This window comes from Nerophis ophidion, linkage group LG08 (assembly GCF_033978795.1).
Source record: "Nerophis ophidion isolate RoL-2023_Sa linkage group LG08, RoL_Noph_v1.0, whole genome shotgun sequence".
NCBI classification, from domain to species: Eukaryota; Metazoa; Chordata; class Actinopteri; order Syngnathiformes; family Syngnathidae; genus Nerophis; species Nerophis ophidion.
In genome coordinates this window covers 46,566,689-46,593,298 of record NC_084618.1, presented here as the reverse complement: position 1 = coordinate 46,593,298, position 26,610 = coordinate 46,566,689, and the positions used below count along the sequence as shown (strand labels likewise).

At 39.6% G+C, this 26,610-nt stretch overlaps 2 protein-coding genes across 6 annotated transcripts in view; one reads left to right on the top strand and one right to left on the bottom strand.

Annotated features, from left to right (window-relative positions):
• LOC133557839 (V-type proton ATPase 116 kDa subunit a 1-like) overlaps positions 1-14,771 on the bottom strand; it is an 85,204-nt gene extending 70,433 nt beyond the window's left edge. For all 4 annotated transcript variants that reach the window (XM_061908680.1, XM_061908681.1, XM_061908682.1 and 1 more), the window contains exons 1-6: positions 14,671-14,771; positions 5,624-5,776; positions 5,387-5,465; positions 5,086-5,183; positions 2,490-2,618; positions 2,327-2,409 (exon numbers count right to left, since the gene is read on the bottom strand). In XM_061908680.1, coding sequence (XP_061764664.1) covers positions 2,327-2,409; positions 2,490-2,618; positions 5,086-5,183; positions 5,387-5,465; positions 5,624-5,740 — 506 coding nt within the window. In that variant the 5' untranslated portion in view covers positions 5,741-5,776; positions 14,671-14,771. The remainder of the gene's footprint in view (positions 1-2,326; positions 2,410-2,489; positions 2,619-5,085; positions 5,184-5,386; positions 5,466-5,623; positions 5,777-14,670) is intronic.
• Positions 14,772-22,278: 7,507 nt separating this feature from the next.
• Positions 22,279-26,610, top strand: part of cavin1b (caveolae associated protein 1b) — a 49,753-nt gene continuing 45,421 nt past the window's right edge. Inside the window, exon 1 of one of the 2 annotated variants that reach the window (XM_061908685.1) lies at positions 22,279-23,032. In XM_061908685.1, coding sequence (XP_061764669.1) covers positions 22,517-23,032 — 516 coding nt within the window. In that variant the 5' untranslated portion in view covers positions 22,279-22,516. The remainder of the gene's footprint in view (positions 23,033-26,610) is intronic. The other variant, XM_061908684.1, reaches the window with a different exon arrangement.

The following is a 26,610-nucleotide window of genomic DNA, read 5'->3' as shown; positions in this document are numbered from 1 at the left end:
TGTCAATCATCACACTGTACCTTCAACCAAAATGATTAAAGTGGAACTGCACATAAGCCCTCTAAATAAACATCTAATTCTGAATTAGTTGATCAATATAACGTATCCAGAAGACATCTTTTAAATTGTATCTATTTAAAAAAATGCTGTAAAAATGCATATCCTCTGAAAGTATGACTTATAATAGCCACAAACTGGATGATAAATGTTTTAATCAAGATACAATTTTAAAAACATAGCGAAAATGTTTTATGGAACAATAAATTAACATCATACTAGGAATGCAAATGATGCATGTGTTTAGAAAGGGATGACTGATTTAAACACTTTAGAAAAATACAAATTAAGGAAAGTTATATGGAAAATAATCAGTCAATTTAACATCTTAAATAGATTGTATTTTACACCCTCTCAGTTGTTTAATATGGGTACGATAGATAGCAAGTTATGTATTAAGTGTCAGACTGCTGAAGAATCTATTGGTCATTTACTGTGGGAATGTCAGAAAGTAAGAGTCGTGGTCTTTTGTTACAATTGCCTTGTTTGACCATCCAAGGTCACACTGTAAGTCACGTGCGGTGCCTGCGTCACGTGACTTGCTGATGTGTGTTGAACTGGAGACTGAAACAAAGGAGTTGTATATGAAACAAGCTCGGCTTCCTCATTAACATGACATGGTGTCAGAGGTAAGGACTACACGCCTACAGTGACCAAATTATGTCAAAGTTTGGACCCCTCGAGCCGCTTGATTTTGCCATCCAGTGGAGTAGCCGCAATGCAAACGCAGCGCTTTTCTAGCTTTCAGACCTTACAAGACCTCTTGTATACAGTTTTAAAGCCACAGATGAAGAAAAGAAAACACTGACAGACCTAGCAATTTATCGATGACCGCAATGTTATTTTCTTTCATTGTTTCATGGATTGATGTATTCACTATTGGCCAAGTCCTGCAATTATATTACGTTTTTAATGCCTCTAAACATTGCATTTAATGCTTTTTAATGCCGTTTAATGCCGTTTAAGGCCTTAACTTTCACAAAATCCATTTAATGACTTTTTAATGACCCGCAGAAACCCTGTTATAAGCCGCAGGGTTCAAGTGTAGAAAAAAAGTAGCAGTTTATAGTCCGGAACGTACAGTAGTTACTAGCTTCAACTTGTGTGTGTTTATGCTTGCTTCCCACTTTGTTCCGTCGTCTTACGTTCACGCTTGTGTGTGCAGTGACAAAGACAATAAATGACCATCAAGATTGTTCACGCCGGTCCCTTCAATCTGCAATAGCTGCATTAGCTCAAAAAGTTATGAGTGGATTTTCATCATCAACGCCTTTCCTCTACAAACTTTGTAACTTGTATAACCTTACGATTACGTTAGGAGCTTCAATTTCGGTATGTCTAAGCTAGCTTCCCGGCTTCCACCCACAGAGACAAAGAATGAATGAATGACAAGAGGCTTCACTCCGTTTCTTTCATTCTGCTATGGATAGCTCAAAAAGTTATGGGCATATTTTGATTCAACTTTCAGGAAATGTCAGAAATAGAACAAAGAACAATTAATTACATCTTGGGGCTGATCTGGATTCGACTGGATTCGGGACAGTTTTACAATTAGGAGATAAGGCCTAGTGGAGGTCTGTGTTGTTGTAGTTATTACATGTTTTGACATATTTAAATGCCTATTGGATGTTCATAGAAAGATGATATTGCTTGCATTCAATAAAGTATTTTAATATCTCAATATATTATTTTAGGATTTTCATGTTGTGCTGCCAATCAACCTATCCCCAGGTGCATGGGATGGATGTTGTGCTGGACTTTGATGCAATTCCCTGTCCTTCTCCGACCTCCAAATGGCCTGCTTGTGCTATCATTCATACAAAGTTTTACTCCTGCATTTTCACTGAGTGACTATTTCCAGTCTTAAATCTTTGTCATGCTGATGTTTTCTGTTGTGCGAGACAGCAGCTGTCATTAATTACTTGCAAGAATAGTGATCGCATGAATTTAATGACATATTTAATACACACAGGAATGTAATTGAGGGTGAGTGAATGTACTCTGTGTTTTAAAAAATACGGGTCGGTTAGCATTAAAAACTTGTTAGGTGCCATTGCATGATCATCTGGCTATCTTGTGCTAGCGATCTGCATGCAATCATTCCGTGCCCTGGCTTATAATTTTGCCAAACTTAACCACAAATCAGAACTTTACACTGGCCAAACAGGCCGGATTTTAGGTGCGAGGTTGGCCCAAACACGGTACAACTAGCCTAGTGTGACTAGGCCCTTAAATGGTAAATATACTGTATGTAGCTCTCATGTTTTACCCCAATCTGAGTGGAGCCCCTCTGCCCCCTTCGTTGCCCTCCATTAGAGCTGAAGACTCTTCCAACAAGTTGGGATCTTCCATCTGACAAAAAAACTTGTACTTTATTATTGTGTACAATCTAGAGGTTAAGTATAAATGGAGAGCTATGAAAGAGAAAAAACCTCGTCAAAGAACTGCTGTGTTCGGTGGAGGATGTGTTTAAGCTCAGTTAACTCCAAGAAATTCTTTTTCAGGGCTTCCTGGTTGGTGTTGATCTCCTTCAGCTCATTCTCCAACTTCTCAAAGGTTGCCTGCAAAACACAAACATTAATCATATACTTACTTCTTTTTTTGCATGTTAATTTAGATCAATGTCCTTTTAAAGTGATGGGGGGGTACTAATCAGGTCATACCAGCATATTAACATGACCACAACGGCTCGCATGTTTGCACGTGTCATTCGTATGTTGTAAATTGGGGGGAAAGACAGATGGATGGGCGGATTATTTATTTTTATTATCTTGATCATAGTTCTTGACCACAGGATTATATGTTGATACCCTAGTTTTGAGTACTGTCTGACATTCGGTACTAATTTGTTGGCTACTAGCCACTCAAAAGCTAAGCTAACCATTGCTAACAAGTGGCCTCAACAAAATTGACAAGATCTTGGGTTTGGGGGAACCTGCTGTCGTGATGAAGCGGTTGTTGCTGGACACACTACGGACTCTTGGGAGAAGAAGGAGGGCCGCGTGCCTGGCGACCCTTTTCTGTCGAGGACGTGAAGATATCCACCTAATGGGAATTATGACAACAGGACATCTGCTGATTGGAGTAAGCGTTTCTCTGGTTTGTCGACGAATTGGAAGTTGCTGGCAGTCTTCAAAGCTGCCACAAATGATTGGAGGATGCGGGAAGAACTGTGGATTACATCGGACTGTCTACCCCGCAGTTTTTTGAGGACCAGTCATAGACAATTTTAGAGTGAAAAGCAAATTTTATTTTCACTCGCATACAAATCTTTTTAACTTGGATTGTTTCCCTGGCTTCAAGACTCTCCCGAAGATCACTGCAGGAAGACACAACAAACTCCCTTTTTTGTCTCTCATGGACACACACCTGTTGTTGTGAACTTTGGACTAGCGACGGCAAATACATCAAGGCCGCGGAACAGAGACACACTATGGGCTTATATTCACACACACACACATCCACAAAAAAATATATACGCCACACATACCCCCCCCTTAATATAAATGCACTTAAAAGTACAAGGATATTTGTTTTCAGTACAAGCTGTCTAGGAGCAGACATTCAGTAGATTGGGCCCCCTGTGAGGTAAGGTTCAGCTGCCTCATGCACGTTGAAGACAGTAGAGTGATACCCGCTATCAGGTCTCCAAAAGTCGCTAGATTTGTCATAAGTCACTTCTGAGAATGAAAGTCGCTAAGAGGAGTAGGAAAGATACTAGATTTAGCGAGAAAGTCGCCTAGTTGCCAACACTGCGCTGAGGTGTGTGTGAGAGCTAGACACACCGAGACCTGCCTTATGTTGCCTCTAATTGGTTTACACTGCATAGTGCCTTCCGTGATTGTCTGAATTTAGGCACAAGAACTTATGGATTGGTCTTGGACTGGTTATTTCTGTCAATCAATCAGTTACTCCAACTACGACATGTCGCAAGGAATTCATTATTATAAAAAAAGATATAGAGTTGAGGATAGGGAAATTTATCCATCCATCCGATGGATGGAAATTTAAGCGCGAGAAATGTCAAGTGTGCTGTGGGAATGGGTTAAATTGTGTGACTGTCACGCTCAAAGTGTGAGGCTTCGCAGCTTTGTGACTTGTCCAGGCTGTACTGTACCCTGCCTTCTGGCCTAGTACAGCTGCCCACCACCTCCCATCACGCCTCTAAAGTCAAATTGCATTGAGGTTGCACATTGTAATAAAAAATACTACAATTATCTATACTTTTTAATACTTTTCAAAATAAAGGGACCAACAAAAAGTGTCATTATTGACTTCATTTTAATTGAAAATCTTATGATACATTAAACCTACGTTTCGCATTTGAAGAACAATTTTATAAGATTGGAATTAAAATTAAAAGGCATTAAACACACTGGGTTATCTTACTACAACAATTAGTTGTGCAAAGCTTCAGCTTTGTGGTTAGTTTTGAAGCCCAAATACCTCCATATTGTGTTTCATGCACCATCTTAATTTACCAGCTTTCTGCTTGTATGCGCTCTGTGCGTGTGTTGACACACTCAACATGCGTTCCGGGTCTGTAAGTCACCGCCGCACAGCAGCATGCGGATAAAAAAAAAGTAACGGTATTTTTCAAAGACAGTATTATAGCTTTTTTAGTTCATTAGTACCACGGTCCTTTATAAGTACTGGTATACATACAACCCTACATACAGTACATGCATACAACAGAAGCTATACAGCATTTTAAATCTAATGTACTTAGATGTACTCTTGACTGGTCCCTTTTTAGAGTTTTCCATGTGTTTACTTCTTTTTGTATTTGTCTAAACTAGTGTTATACAAGTTATACAAAAACTGTGTGTACAACAAACAGAAATGTTGTTGTCGTAGAACAGATTAATTATGTTTGTATTACTTTGGATGAAAAAATTTGACCACCATCCTTAAATGGTTTGTATTGGGCCTTTGAGAGACCACTGTATTAAATAATATTCCGTATTGATAGTCTCCAAGTTTTCCTGCTTGGTTTGTCTTCTAAACTATTTGTAAACAAATTATTACCTCCAGATCGATCATATCCCTTGGAAAAGGCACCTCAGGATTCTCTCCAGTGTCGACATTTGGAATGTTGGCTTTCTTGATCTCCTTCTCCACAAACCCTGTTCAGTAGAGTAAAGGAACACATTGCAGCAGTTGTCAGTATGATTAGACTCACATTAGAGCCTCACTCATGCCAAATGTAAAAGGTAAACATATAAGCTGCATTTTTGATGTGTTTACTCAACTAAAGAAATAGAGCATTAGAAACTGAAGCTGGGCATACGATATATTTAGCTGTGACTGACTGACTCCTTTTACTTACTTAGTTTCCGGTCCATCTCCTCACATCTCCTCACTTCATTCACAAACTTGCGCTGGAACACGTTCACATCTGGATTCAGCTGCAAATGGAAATGTTAGGTATATGACATTAATTGTAAAATAAATAAAGAATACATATTTATTGTGTGTTTTTTCATTGGTTTCAAGTTAGGAACAAACAACTGTTGAAGATACAAAATGTATAGTGTTAATTTTCAATGCAAGTGATCCGACTCACATCCCTAAATTGGACCATGCCAAGTTCTCCCAGTTCACTGACACAGCAGTAGGCCGCCTCAGATTGGAGAAACAGCTGAGCCAGGGTCATCTCCTCACTCCTGAATAGTTCCCCCATGATGACCAGCACACTCCAACACAACTATAATAAATCCTGCACAAATTACAAACAAATATGAATAAGAAGAGGACTTTATGTTACATATGCACATGGTCATGACTGTTGGTCCCTCTTTGCCAACAAAGGAAAGAACCCCAAGAATCACTGAAATAACAAGAAACTTATAAAAGTGGTCTAGAGAAAAATGTGCTGAAAATTAACAAATTAAATACCAACATTACTTTTAAATCATGGTTCAAGAGAATAAAAAAAAATAAAATAAAATAAACTTACCAGGAGAAAAATTACATTATTCTTAACTAGGGCTGCACGATAATGGGCAAGAAAAAATTACGGTTATTTTTATCAATACTGAAGTGACGATTATACTTTATGTTAGGTAAAACACAGTTTGGAAGGGAGTTGAAAAAGGAAAAAAAAATCCACATATTTAAAGACAAATATGTGAGATTTGGTTCTTTATCTGTATTGTAATGTTCACAATTGAATGACAATAAAAGAAAGTCTAAGTTCTAAGTCTATTATAGGTATCTATGTGTTAGCTTTTTCCCATCACATGATGCCTTTAGCTAATTTTTCATGCTTTTTTTGGTGCCTTAAAAAACAACCACGTTTAATCCCGTGCTAACTTAATCCCGTGCTTCTCCGTAGGAAGCAGATAACATTTTGCAACCCTGCCACATCCTCTACCCCACTTTCCCTTTCAACTATAAACAGTATCATTTGCCCATAAAATTGTTATTGTCATGATTTTGCAGCTCTGTTGCTGCCTGTCTTCTTTTTGTTGCAGTGCATGATTTCTGGATCATTATGCCGAGTCACTTGCGCGCACACCTGATACTCATTTACTCCTGACTACTTAAGCTCTTGATGCCAGTAGATTCCTGATGGTTCATGCTCATCTCTTCTACTTTGGCTCCACTCACGCGTCTTGTTTCCTGTAATGCCGTGTAGTGTTAACTGTTACCGCTCCACACCTTTTGTGTACAATCTTTCTTATTTGTCCCTATCTCCTTTTTGATTGTTCTTTTTGTTATTATTCTTATTTATTTTTTGCTCTGCACTGGGGTCCCACTCCAGCAAAGCCAATCGTGACAAATCTACTGGCCAACTTAGTCACCTCAGAAAAGAATCACCTTGACACTGCACTCAAAGACTTTGGTCAGACTCTCGATAATGGCAACCAGCTGCAGCGTTGTTTGACGGCCGCCTTCCAGAGGCTGTCGGCTAATGTCGGCACCCTCGTCCAACGTGTTGATCACATGAGCTTTGGGACTTACCCGGAAGGAGGTCCCGCCAGGACGGGGACCTTCCGAACTTCACCAGCTGCTATTCCTCCCACTCCTCAGGAGCCCAATACCCCCCCATACACCCCGTGAGTCAGGCTGTTGCAAAGAGATTCTTCATCAGTGCTCATTAGTTTTTGACCAGCAGCCTGGTTCCTATTCCTCTGAAAAAGCTAAAATAGCTTTTATCTGACAAACTAACTTGTATAGTGGCAAGTAAAAATGCACCCGCTGTGCGCACGTTACTACCCTTGTTTACTAAGGAAATAACAAAAGTGTTTGATCACCTCTTAAAAGGCAGAGAAACAGGCTGGATTTTAAGCAAGGAAATCTCTCTTTGGCTTCATACTCCATAGACTTACGTATCCTCTCTGCAGAGTGGATGTATGCTTTATGCAGCATCAATAATGAACTAGCTACAGTACCCGTGAGGAAACTGCCACCTTTGACACACTCACTGAATTCGCCATTCGTCTAGACGACAGATTTCGCGAGGGTCGACCTCGTATTTCCTGCCATAACCAGCGCTCGTCAGCCCAACGACGCTGTGCCAATGCAGTCCGTTACATTTGTGCATTCCCTGTATTCAGATGCATTTGCAGATGCAGGGTGCACATAAATTCCAATGGGGAGCACATCTCGCCAGAACACCGGCAAGAAATGTTGGCACTCGATGGAAAAATGTTGCACGATGGTTAGTTGTTAGTCCTGCTAGTGCGACTCCAAGGAGACAAGCAGAGCAGCGTGTTGTGCGTGTTTTGTTGACATTTAACTCCAAAATGCCTTGATTTTTTTTTTTATTGTATCCAAATTAAAGACATCCTGGTCAGATGCAGCAAAGCAGCTTTAGAACATAACCAAGTCTCCTCCATGTCACAGAGTGAGTTTGATTTTCTTTTCTAAAAAATGCGTAATTTTGTGTCCAAAAACACAGAACTGATGGAACTTTATTCAGGAAAGCTTTCCAAAATATCAATATACATTTCAAGGTAAAGTATCCAGAGGTACCTATTTATATATATATTTTTTTAAACTTCTGTCAAGTTTCAAGTTACAGTATATCTGTGATCATTGTAGTGTTTTTTGATCATTCACAGTAGGATGCTAAGGGCCTGATTTATTAAAAGGTTTGCAAACATGTGCAAACTTGATAGCACACAAAAAGCTGATCTACTAAGCTCGTGCTCAGAGGATTACGTCCCTTAAATAAGCAAAATAGAGAATGCATCATTAAGTATGTTTGTCATCATGTTTATGCAGAATATATTTTGATTAGAATGTCCATAATACTGGGATGAGAAGATGTAAATATAATCATTTAGAACTCGCAATGTGATTTATTAGGACTGAATCTGTTCTGCAGTCGCTATTTTGTGGTCTATATTAAGCCTGTCTTTTTTGTAATTGCGTTTGTTTTGTTTTTTCATTTAGCAGACATATTAATAATATATGTCCTATATAAAAGAACTTCTAGCAATTAGCATTTTCTTCTTGTCCAGTATTGTGTATCTGAAATGATCCAGATGTACAATACCGGCACTTCCCACAGTGCACATTCAGCTAGTAAAATTAGGTTGTGTATTGTAGATCGCAAATCTAAAGTATATCGCTCAGAAAAGATGGTTCGTATCGTTTGTGTGTGTTGCATATTGTAAAACATAACACAATAGCACAGGCTGATGATATGATATCATGAATGTGGAGGAAAATTTGTGTTTTCATGGGCACAGCCCGATTGCAAAATCTTAATTTGAATAGGGCTGTCTGCATCACTTATGCAATTGCTATAAATTGAGCAGTCTTCTTTGATCACCCGCAACACACCCAATAATAATTGTGTGTATTGTTTTAGTTTACACACGCTGTTCAGCACTTGGTATTTAGCCCTAAGCAGATCATTAATATTCACATTTGTATATGGTCAGTTGCCACAGAACCACAGTGAAATCCATTCAAGGAGCTGCATCAGCCTACCTCATTTACAATATGTTTATTGTTATGGTGATCATTTGCATCACACACACATACTGTATGTTTCAAATGTAGTATTCTGGCCACTTATACAGATGAACTTTTCAAAGCAATATTTTAAAAAACTGTTACATATTTATCTCATATGTAATGTACCAATATATGTTATTGAATTTAATTAACACAAAAAGCACACGCTCTATGGTAGTAAAATAATTTTAAAAGGTAAAATCGTAATTAAAAACAACCCTATGACCCCCAAAAGGACAAGCGGTAGAAAATGGATGGATGGATAGATGGAAAAACATTTAAGACAGAAAAACAGAATTTTATTGTTTTTTATATTGCTATTGTTATTTTAGTCTATTGTTTTTACTATTACAAACCCCGTTTCCATATGAGTTGGGAAATTGTGTTAGATGTATATACAAACCGAATACAATGATTTGAAAATCCTTTTAAACCCATATTCAATTGAATGCACTTCAAAGACAAGATATTTAAAGTTCAAACTCATAAACTTTATTTTTTTTTGCAAATAATAATTAATTTTGAATTTCATGGCTGCAACACGTGCCAAAGTAGTTGGGAAAGGGCATGTTCACCACTGTGTTACATCACCTTTTCTTTTAACAACACCCAATAAACGTTTGGAGCTGAGGAAACTAATTGATGAAGCTTTGAAAGTGGAATTCTTTCCCAGTCTTGTTTTATGTAGAGCTTCAGTCGTTCAACAGTCCGGGGTCTCCGCTGTCGTATTTTATGCTTTATAATGCGCCACACATTTTCGATGGGAGACAGGTCTGGACTGCAGGCGGGTCAGGAAAGTACCCGCACTCTTTTTTTACGAAGCCCCGCTGTTGTAACACTTGTCTTGCTGAAATAAGCAGGGGCATCCATGATAACGTTGCTTGGATGACAACATATGTTGTTCCAAAACCTGTATGTACCTTTCAGCATTAATGGTGCCTTCACAGATGTGTAAATTACCCATGCCTTGGGCACTAATGCACCCCCATACCATCACAGATGCTGGCTTTTGAACTTTGCGCCTCTAACAATCTAAAAGGTTATTTTCCTCTTTGTTCTGGAGGACACCACGTCCTCTGTCTCCAAATATAATTTGAAATGTGGACTCGTCAGACCACAGAACACCTTTCCACTTTGCATCAGTCCATATTAGGTGAGCTCGGGCCCAGGCAAGCCGGCGGCGTTTCAAGATATTGTTGATAAATGGGTTTGGCTTTGCATAGTAGAGTTTTAACTTGCACTTACAGATGTTGCGACCAACTGTAGTTACTGACAGTGGTTTTATGAAGTGTTCCTGAGCCCATGTGGTGATATCCTTTACACAATGATGTCGGTTTTTGATGCAGTACCGCCTGAGGGATCAAAAGTCCGTAATATTATCGCTTATGTGCAGTGATTTCTCCATATTCTCTGAACTTTTTGATTATTTTACAGACCGTAGATGGTAAAATCCCTAAATTCCTTGCAATAGCTCATTGAGAAATGTTGTTCTAAAACTGTTCGACAATTTGCTTACAAAGTGGTGACCCTTACCCCATCCTTGTTTGTGAATTACTTAGCATTTCATGGAAGCTGCTTTTATACCCAATCATGGCACCCAACTGTTCCCAATTAGCCTGCACACCTGTGGGATGTTCCATATATGTGTTTGATGAGCATTCCTCAACTTTATCAGTATTTATTGCCACCTTTCCCAACTTCTTTGTAACGTGTTGCTGGCATCAAATTCTAAAGTTAATGATTTGCAAAAAAAAAAAAAAAAAGTTTTATCAGTTTGAACATCAAATATCTTGTTTTTGTAGCATATTCAACTGAATATGGATTGAAAATGATTTGCAAATCATTGTATTCCGTTTATATTTACATATAACACAATTTCCCAACTAATATGGAAACAGGGTTTGTACTATTATTATGTTACTTGTTGTGGTTTATTCGTAACTAAATAGTTTAAATGTTTTTAAAGTTAAGTTTTGGTGGTACAATAAACATCAACGTTTTCAAATGAATGAATAATCGTGTTATTAATCCTGATTACAATATCAATCAAAATAATTGTGAGTATTATTTTTGCCATAATGGTCCAGCCCAAGTATGTATGGTAGTGGTGAGTGATAAGCCTGACTGCCCAAAAAAAATCTTGGCCCGATGAGTAATTTATATGTAATATAATCAGTAATTATAAGAAATATAGACACTTTGGAAAAGCATATGTTCCGTTAAACCCCTAATAGTAACAAACATTTACTATAGTTGCTAACATGGATGTGGAATGAATCAATAACAATATCTTAAAGGGGAACTGCCCTTTTTAAGAATTTAGTGTCTATCTTTCACAATCCTTTACCTTCTGCACTATATTAATTTATATTATTATGTGTTGTCAAGTTTGCACTTTTTTATCATTATTACTTTTTTATGTCATTGCCTGAAATAAATAAATGAATAAATGAAATGAATTAAATGAAACCTTATGTAAGACAAGAACACATATTTTCCTTTTTTTTTTGCATTCTAACTCAGAATAAATACACACTTTTTATGGATTTTTGGTCTACCACTCACAATTTTTTATGTAGGACAAGAACACATATTTTTATTTTTATGTTTGCATTCTAACTCGTGATAAATGCTAGCAAAAGTCAGCTAAAAATGGAGGGAATGGAAGTCGCTCCATTCCGCCTATAAAGTGCTCAACAAAACATTGAAAAACCTACTTCATCCTTTTTAATTCAGGCTGTTAGTACAGTATATATGTCATGTATATTCACAATAAAAATTTAATATTTAAGTATTTTGCTCTTTTTAATTTTAAGCACCGGTACTGGTACAAACATGATTTTTGAAACTTTTCGGTACTTTTCTAAAAAAAGGGGACCACAAAAATTGCATTATTAGTTTTATTTGAACAAAAAATCTTAAAGTACATTAAACATATGTTTCTTATATGCAAGTTTGACCTTAACTAAAATAGTGAACATAGAAGACAACTTGTCTTATATTAATAAGTAAGCAAGCAAACAAAGGCTCCTAATTTAGCTGCTGACATATGCAGTAACATTTTGTGTCATTCTCCATTCTATTTCTCTGTCAAAATTATTAAGGATAAGTGGTAGAAGATGCATTATTAATCTAATTGTTCATTTACTGTTAATATCTGCTTACTTTCTATTTTAACATGTTCTATCTTTAGAACATCCCACAGGTGTGCAGGGTATTTGGGAAGAGGTGGGTGCCATGATTTGGTATAAAACAGCTTCCCAACAAAATGCTCAGTCTTTCACAGGGAAGGATCGGGCGAGGTACACCCCTTTGTCCACAACTGCGTGAGCAAATAGTCAAACAGTTTAAGAACAACGTTTCTCAAAGTGCAATTGCAAGAAATGTAGGGATTTCAACATCTTCGGTCCATAATATAATCAAAAGGTTTAGAGAATCTGGAGAAATCACTCCACGTAAGCGGCATGGCCGGAAACCAACATTGAATGACTGTGACCTTGGATCCCTCAGACGGCACTGTATCAAAAACCAACATCAATCTCTAAAGGATATCACCGCATGGGCTCAGGAACACTTCAGAAAACCACTGTCACTAAATACAGTTCATCGCTACATCTGTAAGTGCAAGTTAAAGCTCTACTATACAAAGCGAAAACCATTTATCAACAACATCCAGAAACGCCGCCAGCTTTTCTGGGCCAGAGATCATCTAAGATGAACTGAGACAAAGTAAAAAAGTATTCTATGGTCTGACGAGTCTTTACATTTCAAATTATATTTGGAAACTCTGGAACAAAGAGGAAAATAACCATCCGGATTGTTATTGACGCAAAGTTCAAAAGCCAGGATCTGTGATGGTATGGGGGTGCATTAGTGCCCAAGGCATGGGTAACTTACACATCTGTGAAGGCACCATTAATGCTGAAAGGTACATACAGGTTTTTGAACAACATATGCTGCCATCTAAGCGCCGACTTTTTCATGGACGCCCCTGCTTATTTCAGCAAGACAATGCCAAGCCACATTCAGCACATGTTACAACAGCGTGGCTTCATAAAAAAAGAGTGGGGGTACTTTCCTGGCCCGCCTGCAGTCCAGACCTGTCTCCCATCGAAAATGTGTGGCGCATTATGAAGCGTAAAGTACGACAGCGGAGACCCCGGACTGTTGAACGACTGAAGCTCTACATAAAACAAGAATGGGAAAGAATTCCACTTTCGAAGCTTCAACAATTAGTTTATTGAGTGTTGTTAAAAGAAAATGTGATGAAACACAGTGGTGAACATGCCCCAACTACTTTGGCACGTGTTGCAGCCATGAAATTCTATGTTAATTATCATTTGCAAAAAAAAATAAAGTTCATCAGTTTGAACATTAAATATGTTGTCTTTGTAGCATATTCAACTGAATATGGGTTAAATAAATGATAAATGGGTTGTACTTGTATAGCGCTTTTCTACCTTCAAGGTACTCAAAGCGCTTTGACACTACTTCCACATTTACCCATTCACACACACATTCACACACTGATGGAGGGAGCTGCCATGCAAGGCGCCAACCAGCACCCATCAGGAGCAAGGGTGAAGTGTCTTGCTCAGGACACAACGGACATGACGAGGTTGGTACTAGGTGGGAATTGAACCAGGGACGCTCGGGTTGCGCACGGCCACTCTTGAAAAGGATTTGCAAATCATTGTATTCCGTTTATGTTTACATCTAACACAATTTCCCGACTTATATGGAAACGGGGTTTGTACACTAATACCGGATTACTGTACAACCCTAGTGCACTCCAATTAGCAGCATTCTTAGCCACCTCATACATGGCGTATTCTTACAAATTAGAATGCATAAAAAAAAGAAAAACAAATGTTCTCATCTTACATAAGGATTGTGATCGATAGGCAAAATTCTAATAAGTGCAGTTCTCCTTTAAGGTCAGGCAAAATTATACCGTCATTAAGTTAAAAAAAAAACACTTTTTTTAAGTACATCAGCAAAACTAAGCCAACGGAAAATAACAATAACACAATAACAGTGCTTTCGCATTTATTAAATCTTCTGACTTAGTAGAATGTTACATATTATTAGAAAATAAATAAAGATTATGTGTTAGCATGTTAGTGGCCCTGCGATGAGGTGGCGACTTGTCCAGGGTGTACACCGCCTTCCGCCCGATTGCAGCTGAGATAGGCACCAGTGCCCCCCATGACCTCAAAAGGAATAAGCGGTAGAAAATGGATGGACGGATGGATGTTAGCATGTTGGCTTGGTGGGTTGAAGCTGAGCTCTGCCCTTCAGCTCAAGGACGCCATGATGCTGCTGGCTTCCATTTCTGTGACAGCATCCTCTGCCTTGTGCGGGCGTGCTATTTACCCTCCTCCCAAACACCACCATACGCGTATGACATAAACATTGAATAAAACGTCGACGTAATGTGACTGTGTTGGAAAGACTAGAGTGGAAATGAACTTGCGACAACACGTACTAGCTAAGGGATGTGTAACACCACGAAACACGTCCATTCAAACCTCACGTCATGTGCTATTAAGCCGAACACATCATGGTTAATAAATACAATCATTGGTTATATAACGCGGTAACAAACATCGTTAGCATATGTTTGTTTTGTTTACTTACGGTTAGAATGAGCAGGGAATCAGCTCAGGAGCCGAGGATGCTGGATGCTGCGGGCCGTTAAGGTCCGTCAAGATAAATACAGTCTACCGGAAACACAAAGTCTGTACACAAAAATAAAAGCACATTGGTCAAAATGCAATTTGATGTATTTATTTGTATTACATTCCCCATTTAAGTTGTATTTTAGCCAGGACGTAGTTAAAAATGATGGCAACAGTTTAAAACATATTCTAAGTATTCTAAGGGACGGCGTGGCGCAGTGGGAGAGTGGCCGTGCGCAACCCGAGGGGCCCTGGTTCAAATCCCACAAAGTACCAACCTCGTCACGTCCGTTGTGTCCTGAGCAAGACACTTCACCCTTGCTCCTGATGGGTGCTGGTTGGCGCCTTGCATGGCAGCTCCCTCCATCAGTGTGTGAATGTGTGTGTGAATGGGTGAATGTGGAAGTAGTGTCAAAGCGCTTTGAGTACCTTGAAGGTAGAAAAGCGCTATACAAGTACAACCCATTTATCATTTTGTCCAAGTAACAAATACTTAATTTATAGTTATTTGGACACTGGGGCAGGGGTAGGAACCTATGGCTCTCGAGCCAGATGTGGCTATTTTGATGACCGCATCTGTCTCTCAGATAAATCTTAGCTGACTTTGCTAAACACGATAACTAAGTAATCATTCCGCTGGTAATCAATGTGTTAAAAATAACCATGAATTGTTGTGTTAGATGTAAATATAAACGGAATACAATGATTTGCAAATCATTTTCAACCCATATTCAGTTGAATGCACTACAAACATAAGATATTTGATGTTCAAACTCATAAACTTAGTTTTTTTTTGCAAATAATAATTAACTTAGAATTTCATGGCTGCAACATGTGCCAAAGTAGTTGGGAAAGGGCATGTTCACAACTGGGTTACATCACCTTTTCTTTTAAGAACACTCAATAAACGTTTAGGAACTGAGGAAACTAATTGTTGAAGCTTTGAAAGTGGAATGCTTTCCCATTCTTGTTTTATGTAGAGCTTCAGTCGTTCAACAGTCCGGGGTCTCCTCTCTCGTATTTTACGCTTCATAATGCGCCACACATTTTTGATGGGAGACAGGTCTGGATTGCAGGCGGGCCAGGAGACTGCGCTGTTGTAACACATGGCTTGGCATTGTCTTGCTGAAATAAGCAGGGGCGTCCATGATAACGTTGCTTGGATGACAACATATGTTGCTCCAAAACCTGTATGGACCTTTCAACATTAATGGTGCCTTCACAGATGTCTAAGTTACCCATGCCTTGGGCACTAATGCACCCCCATACCATCACAGATGCTGGCTTTTGAACTTAGCGCCTAAAACAATTTGGATGGTTGTTTTCCTCTTTGTTCCAGAGGACACCACGTCCACAGTTTCCAAATACAATTTGAAATTTGGACTCGTCAGACCACAGAACACTTTTCCACTTTGCATCAGTCCATCATAGATGAGCTCGGGCCCAGCGAAGCCAGCGACGTTCCTTGGTGTTGTTGATAAATGGGTTTGGCTTTGCATAGAAGAGTTTAAACTTGCCCTTACAGATGTAACAACCAACTGTAGTTACTGACAGTGGTTTTCTGAAGTGTTCCTGAGCCCATTTGGTGATATCCTTCACACACTGATGTCGGTTTTTGATACAGTGCCGCCTGAGGGATCAAAGGTCCGTAATATCATGTCTTACGTGCAGTGTTTTCTCCAGATTCTCTGAACTTTTTGATGATTTTACGGACCGTAGATGGTAAAATCCCTAAATGCCTTGCAATAGCTCGCTGAGAAATGTTGTTCTAAAACTGTTCGACAATTTGATTACAAATTGGTGACCCTCGCCCCATCCTTGTTTGTGAATTACTTAGCATTTCATCAAAGCTGCTTTTAAACCCAATCATGACACCCACCTGTTCCCAATTAGCCTGCACACCTGTGGGATGTTCCAAATAAGTGTTTGGTGAGCATTTCTCAACTGTATCAGTATTTATTTCCACCTTTTCCAACTTCTTTATCACGTGTTACTGGCATCAAATTCTAAAGTTAATGATTATTTGCAAAAAAAAAAAAATGTTTATCAGTTTGAACATCAAATATGTTATCTTTGTAGCATATTCAACTGAATATGGGTTGAAAATTATTTGCAAATTATACTATTTCGTTTATATTTACATCTAACACAATTCCCCAACTCCAATGGAAACAGGGTTTGTACGTGGACCCCGACTTAAACAAGTTGAAAAAGTTATTCGGGTGTTACCATTTAGTGGTCAATTGTACGGAATATGTACTGAACTGTGCAATCTACTAATAAAAGTTTCAATCAATCAAACGTTCAAAATATAAAACATTCTCATGCATTTTAATCCAACCATCCGTTTCTATCGCACCTGTTCAAGAAGTCGCATTAATGGTCAAAAGTATTTTATTTATTATTGGTTACCTTCAGAATTACAATGTTATTAAAAAGAATAAGAGATGCACGCATTTACTTGTTGTAATCAGGGAAAGTCCAAATAAAAGAGGAGGCGTAGAATTTTCTTGTCAGAGCGTGGGACGACAGTGTACAAGGGTACAGTGTACAAGGGTACAGGTCAATGCGTTTCTCCTTACTGAGCTAAATTGAATCCAGTCTCTGTTTAATTCCTTGCTTCTTGTCTGTTTAATAGATGCCATCAGTGTTTCAACCTGACAGTTGTATTCCGTGTTAAAAATATTATACGGCTCTCACGGAAATACATTTTAAAATATTTGGCTTTCATGGATGGCTCTCTCAGCCAAAAAGGTTCCCGACCCCTGCACTAGGGGAACATATATGGGTTAGGGTTTGGGTTAGGGTAACTAATTTGTTTCTTAGAACATATTCTAAGTAACAAATACTTAATTTAGAGTTATTTGGACACTAGGGGAACATATATGGCTTAGGGCTTGGGTTAGTGTTACTAATAAGCAATAATTCTGAGGTCATTGAGGGAAGACTCTTAGATTAGGGCTTACTGGTTGTATAATAAGGCCTTATTCCGTAGATAAGATAATAAGATAATAAGGCATTAATAAGTGCCTAATAACGACTTGAATTAAGAGCCAATATGTTACAAATGTTTGTACTAATTTGCATGTTAATAAGCTACAAATTAATGGTGAGTGTGTTCCCCATACTAATTTGCATGTTAATAAGCAACAAATTAATGGTGAATATGTTCCCCATACTAAAGCGTTACCAAAATGATTAATAGGCCCACCTGATTAAAGGGGCTTTTTGCAACATTTACACAAAAGCTATGAAGGTGTAAAGATGTGTCACTTAATTTCTGTTTGTGATTCCTTGTTTTTTGTTTTTTTCCTATCAGTGCTCTTATTTTGTTTCCATTTCCTGCATGTCCCGCTGAGTGCTGTTTTTTCCCTCACCTGCTGTTGATTGGCAACATGTCAAGAGACATGCACCTGGGGATAGGTTGATTGGCAACACTTAATTGGCCCTAGTGTGTGAATGTGAGTGTGAATGTTGTCTGTCTATCTGTGTTGGCCCTGCGATGAGGTAGCGACTTGTCCAGGGTGTACCCCGCCTTCCGCCCGATTGTAGCTGAGATAGGGACCCCAAAGGGAATAAGCGGTAGAAACTGGATGGATGGATATTTCTATTTATGCCTGTCTCAGTGCTCCTCTGTGCTTTGAGGATTGACTTATGTTTGTAGAACCTACATGCACGACTGCTTACTTCTGTTTAAAGATAATAAAATCCTCTTACCTGATCCCCGTTCTCCTGGTTCCTGCCTCTCGGGGTCACTACAACTGCAGCCTTGCGAGTTTGCAACAGAAGGCACTAACCTTCCAATGTATTTTAGGCGGTATAGCTACAGAAAAAGGTGTATAACTACGTACATACGAAACATATGCATGCGCATTTGCTTTGGGTTTGCTTTGTCAGCTAACGATACCATTTTGGATAGTTAATGTTAGCTATTCTCGAAGGTATATTTTATCATAACAACTTGACTGCAAATTATTTGATGCTTCTTTTAAACTATTTTTCTATGTCTTAATATGTTCCTATGCAGAATGTAGTCCCAGTCATTTTTTTGGTCTTACATAAATTTATAGTAATTGTGAAAAAATATAAAGAGTTTATGTTCTGTTGAACCACTAATGGTGACATAAGCTATCCAGTGATGATCGTGTTGTGTTTTTGGTTTAAAAATGTAACTGTGAAAAGTTTGCAAACAGTGGAGGTTTAAGGGGAATTATCATGAAAAAACTAATTTTCTTACCTCTTGGTACCTGTTTTTGTCTAGTTGGAATCTGCAAAGGTCCCCAAAGTTTGGAATCGAACAATGGAGGCATGGTGGAATTATTTATACTACATCATACTTTCTCGAAAATGAGCCGTTTGGAATTTGCCCAATTTGTAACGTTTTTTCCAATTTTGATGTAAACGGATACCTCCGTATATGGTAAAGTTTTACCCATAGAGCTTTGCGCGAGTTCGCCATAGTAGTCCCACGCTGTTTCGTATAAGCTTCTTTTACTCAATCCTCCTGTTGTGGGGCAGACCGGCTCGAACACGCACATGCATCCTCTGCTGTTGCCCTTTCTGATAGAAAGTAGCATATAGTTCAAACTTCTATCTGTTGGGAGACTTGATAGGGAAGCGCTAAAAACTACAACATGGCTGGCAGGGAGAAGACACTGTCAATGTGCCATCCATTTTCTACCGCTTATTCCCTTTCGGGGTCGCGGGGGGCGCTGGCACCTATCTCAGCTACAATCGGGCGGAAGGCAGGGTACACCCTGGACAAGTCGCCACCTCATCGCAGGGCCAACACAGATAGACAGACAACATTCACACACTAGGGCCAATTTAGTGTTGCCAATCAACCTATCCCCAGGTGCATGTCTTTGGAAGTGGGAGGAAGCCAGAGTAATGTGGAGGCACATAAATAATACCGCTCCCAAAACTGCGCATCAGATGGTCAGAAAGCAGCTTGAAGATGGTCTGTAAAAAATAATCTTTGCAACATTTTGACCAAATAACCACCATTACAATTTATGTAGACCACAAGGGAGTGTTTTAAATGTAGAATAAAAATCATAATATGACCCCTTTAAAAAAATAAATCAATCAAAATAATTTTGAGGAGACCATTAGTCAATGCAAACGCAGGGCAGGAGATAATAAGCCACAGTCAATATGAAATAATGCTAACAACAATGATAAAAATCATCATCATAAAACAAAAATAAAAGGATATTTCTCCCAGACATTTCTGTGGGGTGTTTGCATGTTTCCTCAAATTCTACTGGTCCTCCCAGAGTCCAAAATAAGCACAGTATGTTACGTCAACTTTGTCTTTCTCAAAAAGTGGTTTTGACTCTCCAGGGGGGGCGCAATGCATAGCCGTACTAGAATATGACGAAGCATTTGTAGTGCTTCGCTTCACTGGGGGAAACGAAGAAAGACTGGTGTCTTGTATTGATGTAATGTTAACAAGGACAAAACGTTATGCAGAGGTGTACTTGTAACAACTATAGAGGAACATGACACTATTTATAGTAGCGTTGGGAAGTGTTTTTTCTTCCTGGGGGGCATAAAAAAAATACTTGAGAAGCATTGGGTTAACTGAATACTAAATTGACTCTTGGCCCTAAATGTAAAAACTTAAGGCACTTTCACAACTGGCACATACTGTAACTAACTTTTAGAAGATTCAGCTGTGCCCTCTGTGTCATTGTGTGAATGAATGCATGAATGAATGAAGGAATGAGTCCAGAACTACACCTAAGTCAGCTGGTGATAAGTGCACAGAGAACAGGAACACAACAATTAGTTCATCTGCATGTTTTTGCCCTATCAATAATCAGTCAAGAGTTGCATTTTGGTTGTAAGGAACTGATAATACCTTACATTCCTATAGTTAATGCACGGGCTTAACTGGGCCCCACTCAATCAGGGGCCCCTGATTTTGACGGCGGAATGTAATGATTGGTGTTCATAGCCGTACTCTCTCTTTCTCTGTCTTTCTCTCTCGTGGTTTTTTTCCCTACTGCTTTGAGTGGTACTTGAACCCACAACACCTGTGTGAGAGACCAGCGTAGTACTACTTAGCTAAAAGCGGTAACTGTCTCCCGGATAGCCAGCATTTTACTTGAAGTTGACTGTCTTCTACCATACTCGCACAGAGGTGCACGCCCCCGTCGCAAATATGTCATTATGAACAAAATAATTTTTAGAATGGGTGATATTTTTGCATTGTTGTGGTTCTTGTTGTGGCTCCATCTGGCCAGGATCTTCAGGTCTCGGTTCGCAGCCGAGTGTGAAGCGACTGGGATGAGAATCAGCACCTCCAAGTCCGAGTTCATTGTTCTCGCCCGGAAAAGGGTGGTGTGCCATCTCCGGGTTGGGGAGGAGACCCTGCCCCAAGTGGAGGAGTTCAAGTACCTAGGAGTCTTGTTCACGAGTGAGGGAAGAGTGGATCGTGAGATCGACAGGCGGATTAGTGTGGCGTCTTCAGTAATGTGGACACTGCATCGATCCATTGTGGTAAAAAAGGAGCTGAGCTGAAAGGCAAAAGCTCTCAATTTACCGGTCGATCTACGTTCCCATCCTCACCTGTGGTCATGAGCTCTAGGTTATGACCGAAAGGACAAGATCATGGGTACAAGCGGCTGAAATTAGTTTCCTCCGCCGTGTGGCGGGGCTGTCCCTTAGAGATAGGGTGAGAAACTCTGGCATCCGAGGGGAGCTCAAAGTAAAGCTGCTGTTCCTCCACATCGAGAGGAGCCAGATGAGGTGGTTCGGGCATCAGCTCAGGATGCCACGCGAACGCCTCCCTAGGGAGGTGTTTAGGGCACGTCCAACCGGTAGGAGGCCACGGGGAAGACCCAGGACACGTTGGGAAGACTATGTCTCCCGGCTGGCCTGGGAACGCCTCGGGATCCCCCGGGAAGAGCTGGACGAAGGCTGGGGAGAGGAAAGTCTGGGCTGCCCTGCTTAGGCTGCTGCCCCCATGACCCGACCTCGGATAAGCGGAGGAAGGTGGATGAATAGATGGATGTTGTGGTTCTGCTGCGTAAAATCCATCCATCCAACCATTTTCTACCGCTTGCCCGAGGTTGCGGGGGGTGCTGCAGCCTATCTCAGCTGCATTCGGGCGGAAGGCAGGGTAAACCCTGGACAAGTCACCACCTCATCGCAGGACCAACACAGATAGACTGACAACATTCACACTCACATTCTCACGCTACGGCCAATTTAGTGTTGCCAATCAACCTATAAATTATGCTTTTTTTTTTCAAACTGTGTTTTCGGTGGTGTTTGTGGTGTTGAGGTTGCGGGGGCAAAACCCCCTCAGCCCTGACCCCCTCTTAGGCTTCGAGGCCCTAAGCATGTGTGCTCACATTTCAACTCATCTCCAACCATGCTGAGGGGACCCAAATATCACAAGGGGTATGTTTGAGAATCACTGAAGGGCTGGACCTCCATAACCTAAGGTGGAGTCTTATTTTCCTGCTGTGAGTGCGTGTGGGAGGGGTAAAGGGAGGGGTTTGATGACAGGAGGAGAGGGAGAGGCGAATGGAAAAAAGGGAGAGTGGCAAGAGAGAGAGAGAAAACACTGCTGGTTGTAGCTTGACATAAGGGTTCCTCTGCCTGGTGAGGCATTCACAGCCCAGCGCTCATGTGGTAACATCCAGCTTTGCTTGGCACCAGCTTCGAAGTGGCCTGTAAAGATCTGACAGACAGAGCATTTATCCCTGAGACACACAAGAGCCTTTACCAGTACAAGAGTAGCAGGTGAGCAAGCAGACAGTAACTAACTTAACACTTTCAACTTCACTGACATGGCAGCAATGGAAGCACTGGAGTGTTCAAGTGCTCAGCTGGAGCCACAATCCCTCACCGAGATCTCAGACAACGAGCTTCACATCCCACCGTCAGAAGATGAAGATGACGGCCTGGCCGCAGAAAGAAAAGGTCTGACCAACATGGCCAACGAAGAAGAGGCCGCCAAAGACAACAACGACCATCAAGTCAACGGGGTGGTCGTGCTGTCTTTGCTCGACAAAATAATCGGCGCTGTTGACCAAATCCAGCAGACCCAGAGCGGGCTGGAGGTCCGGCAGCAGGAGATGGAGAACTCGGTGAGCAACATCCAGAGCGAGCTCACCAAGCTGTCCAAGAGCCACAGCACCACATCCAACAGCGTCAATAAGATGATGGAGAAGGTGAACAAGGTGAGCGCCAATGTCAAGACCGTGCGAGCCAACCTGGAGAAGCAAGGGGGACAAATCAAGAAGTTGGAGAACAACGAGGCCGAGCTGCTAAAAAGGCGCAACTTTAAAGTCATGCTCTACCAGGTGGGTGAGAGATGATTATGAAGGTTGGAGTGGATGGGATGAATGTGACATAACAATGTACTGTACTTAAGACCCTGTGGACTTTAAGGGTGTGGTTAGAGGTTATCTTGCTGGCAATTGTTCAAGTAACAGGCGGTGCTGTCTCGCATCACTGCTGTATCACCAACAATGAAACACTGGTACTTTTTGAGAAGTCTGAACTATATTTTACATGAATTTCATTATACACTTTAACACTTATTTTGTATATATATGTGTAGTTTATTCCAACATATCTCATGTCAATATAAAGTCACACACCAAAATATAAATACTAATATTACTACTTCCAATAGTAAAAAAATAAATGCAAAAATGTGGAATATGTTTGAAAACCATACACTGGAAAAAAATGCCCCTTTTAAAAAGAGTAAAACATTTTTTTGTAATGAGCAAAACCATCTGCCAATGGAATAAGTAAATCTTGTTAAGGTTTCTTAAAAAAAACATTACATTTATGCTTTAACAGCTTAAAAGTGATCTTGAAATTACTAGTTAAAACTTATTAGCTGTACTTACTCGTATTGTGAAGTTTTGTGTCTTATAACAAGCTTGGTATGCTCAAAAGTAATAGGTTTTTTCTCAGAAGATACAGTTTGTATGTCTTACTGAGAAATGACTATTCAGGGGATTGTGACTTGTGTTAAGTTTGTTTCGATATTTTGACTAGAAATTTGAAATATATACTTGGTGAGATTGGGATTTTTTCCCAGTGTATTAGATTATACCCTCCAAGAGTATAACACAATGAAAAATGAACAAGATTATAAATTGTCCAGTCAAGTTCTTCTACTCCAAAGTTATCCAACCACGCCGTTAGAAGCCTTGCTTTATGGACTGGGGTGTGAGAAGCCTAGAAATGTATACCTGTATACAGACCCACTCTCATCTTGGTTATTTTCTAAATGCTAAATTCTTAAATTGCTCAAACGATATTAATGTTAAACAATTGTGTATCGTATTTAGCTTCTTTTTTTTTTTTTAAACATTTCCAGAATTATCAATAGCATACTTTCATTCTCTTCATATCCATATCGTAGTCAACTTGGATGTGGTTTTGGGTTCCAGCTGTTGCCACACCTCAACCTACTCTACACTTGCTCATACTTGGAATGCACTCCAGGTGCCCTGCAGATATTTCCCTTGCATATCGCACAACGGCTAGATCTGAAGCAGACACACCTTCACATGTGGGACCGCTCACTGGTTTGTTAAAGCCCATACCTAATATGTTTTGCAAGGAAACTGGCTTTTCCCTTTTGATGAACATCGATGGAAAACACCACAACTGTGATGAAGTTCCTTTTTAATGGTAAAAGAGAATAAGTGGTAGGCAAATATTGTATTTGAAAAAAAAGGGTTTTTTATTTTTATTTGTATTTTTTTTACTTCAAGGGGAGTTCAGGGGAGACCTGTTCCTTTTTTTAGCCTGTGAGGCAGCAGTGTGATATGTAATGGCTTGCAGCTTTTTGCACAGTGGCGCAAGAACATTCAGAGTTTCCACCCTTAACTCAGACAGCATGTCTTGGGCCGACCGCCCTCTCTGTTTCTTTCATCATCTGTGCTGTTGCTCAAATTAGAGCTCCATTTTAGGAAGTCCAGACTGTGTAAACTCTGACATATTTATCAAATGCTCTTGGGTCTCTTAGCTATGTCCAACGCAAGATTTGAAAGAAGGTGTCGAAGAGAAGGTCTTAAAGGAGAACTGCACTTTTTGGGGGAGTTTTGTCTATTATTCACTATTCTTTTGTGAGACAAGCACACACATATTTATTTTTTATTTTTATGCTATCACACTTGCAAATAAACGCTAGCAAAAGTCACCTAACAGAGCCAATGACATTCACTCTATTCTGCCTAATATTGCTCTTAAAAAAATCTAAAAGCCTCCATCAACGTTTATATACTGTACATGCTTTAAGTATATATGAAATGTAGTAACAGCCATGTCAATAAGATTTAGAAAATACATATTTTGGTAATTTTAAGCATATAATTGCACATTAATTTAATCACAACGTTCGCTATTTCCTTCAACAACAACAACTACTACTACTAATCATTGCAGACTTCATGAGAAACAACGACTACTTTGGTATAAACAATGACCCAGAACCTTATATTTTTTAGATTAAGGTAGATGAAAAGTATGTCCAGCAAGTAGCAGTATTGCTAAGTGTTGAACACAAAATAAAAACTACAAACGTAATAAAATAATCACTTACTGTACAATGTCTTCTGTCCGTGGGATCCTGACCTATGGGATGTTCATATCTTCTCGTTTAAATGAAGAAATCATAATCCTCACACAGCTATGAAATACAAAAACAAAAAATACGTCCAGATCTCGCAATCTCCCGGTCAAAGTTGAATGTAAAGGTTGACCAACTTTTCAGTGTCGGTTTTCCACTAATCATGTTAGAGACATCATTTTATAATAACTTTTACTAACTTAGAGGCGATGCAGCAGCTCACCTATCAATATGTCAATAGCTGCAAAAGCTTGTCACCTCTCTGATCACAGCGCCGCTAAAAGTAGTTCCTCTACATTAGCGCTTATATTGCTAATACTTGGTTATTATGCAGGTCACGACATGTAAATGGAGTGTAGTTGGCGGTTTTTGGATATTTTTTAGAGGGCTTCATTGGCGGAATAGATTTGTCCATATGTGCATTGTTAGTCAACTCCTTTTTTCCGTATTTTACAAATTAGAGGGCGTAATAAAAATAAGACATATGCATTCTTGTCTTGCGTAGGGATTGTAAATGATGGGCACAATTTGAAAAAGAACTGCAGATCCCCTTTAAGTTCGAGGGTCTTAATTTCACTGTGTGGCCACTCATGCATAGAGTGTGACCCCTATAGTATCTTTGCACTTGGCTGCCAACATGTCATGTCTTCAAATGTATTCTCCTTTAAAGTGTTTAAAAAAAACTATTTTGTGTACTCCTACAGCAGCAGTCAAGTAAACAACATAACTATTATTTATTATTTATATATATATTTTTTGTTGCCATGTCAAGATAACCATATTTTTAACAAACAATATATTTTCCTAATCAAGGAACAGGATGTTTATGATTTGTATGATTTTTTATTATTCTGGCTGTTTGAAAATGCACCAAATCGAAGCATTTAGGTATTCCATTGTTTCACATAACTATATTGCCAAAAGTATTTGGCCACCCATTGAAATTATTTGAAAATCAGGTGTCCTAATCACTTGGCTCGGCCACAGATGTAAAAAAAGCAAGCACTTAGGCATGGAGACTGTTTCTACAAACATTTGTGAAAGAGTGGGCCACTCTCAGGAGCTCAGTGATTTCCAGCGTGGAACTGTCATAGGATGCCACTTGTGCAACAAATCCAGTCGTGAAATTTCATCTCTCCTAAATATTCTTCAATCAACTGACGGCTTTATTATAAGATAATGGAAGAATTTGGGAACAACAACAACTCAGCCACCAAGTGGTAGGCCACGTAAGGAGAGGGGTCAACGGAGGAATTATGGTGTGGGGTTGTTTTTCAGGAGTTGGGC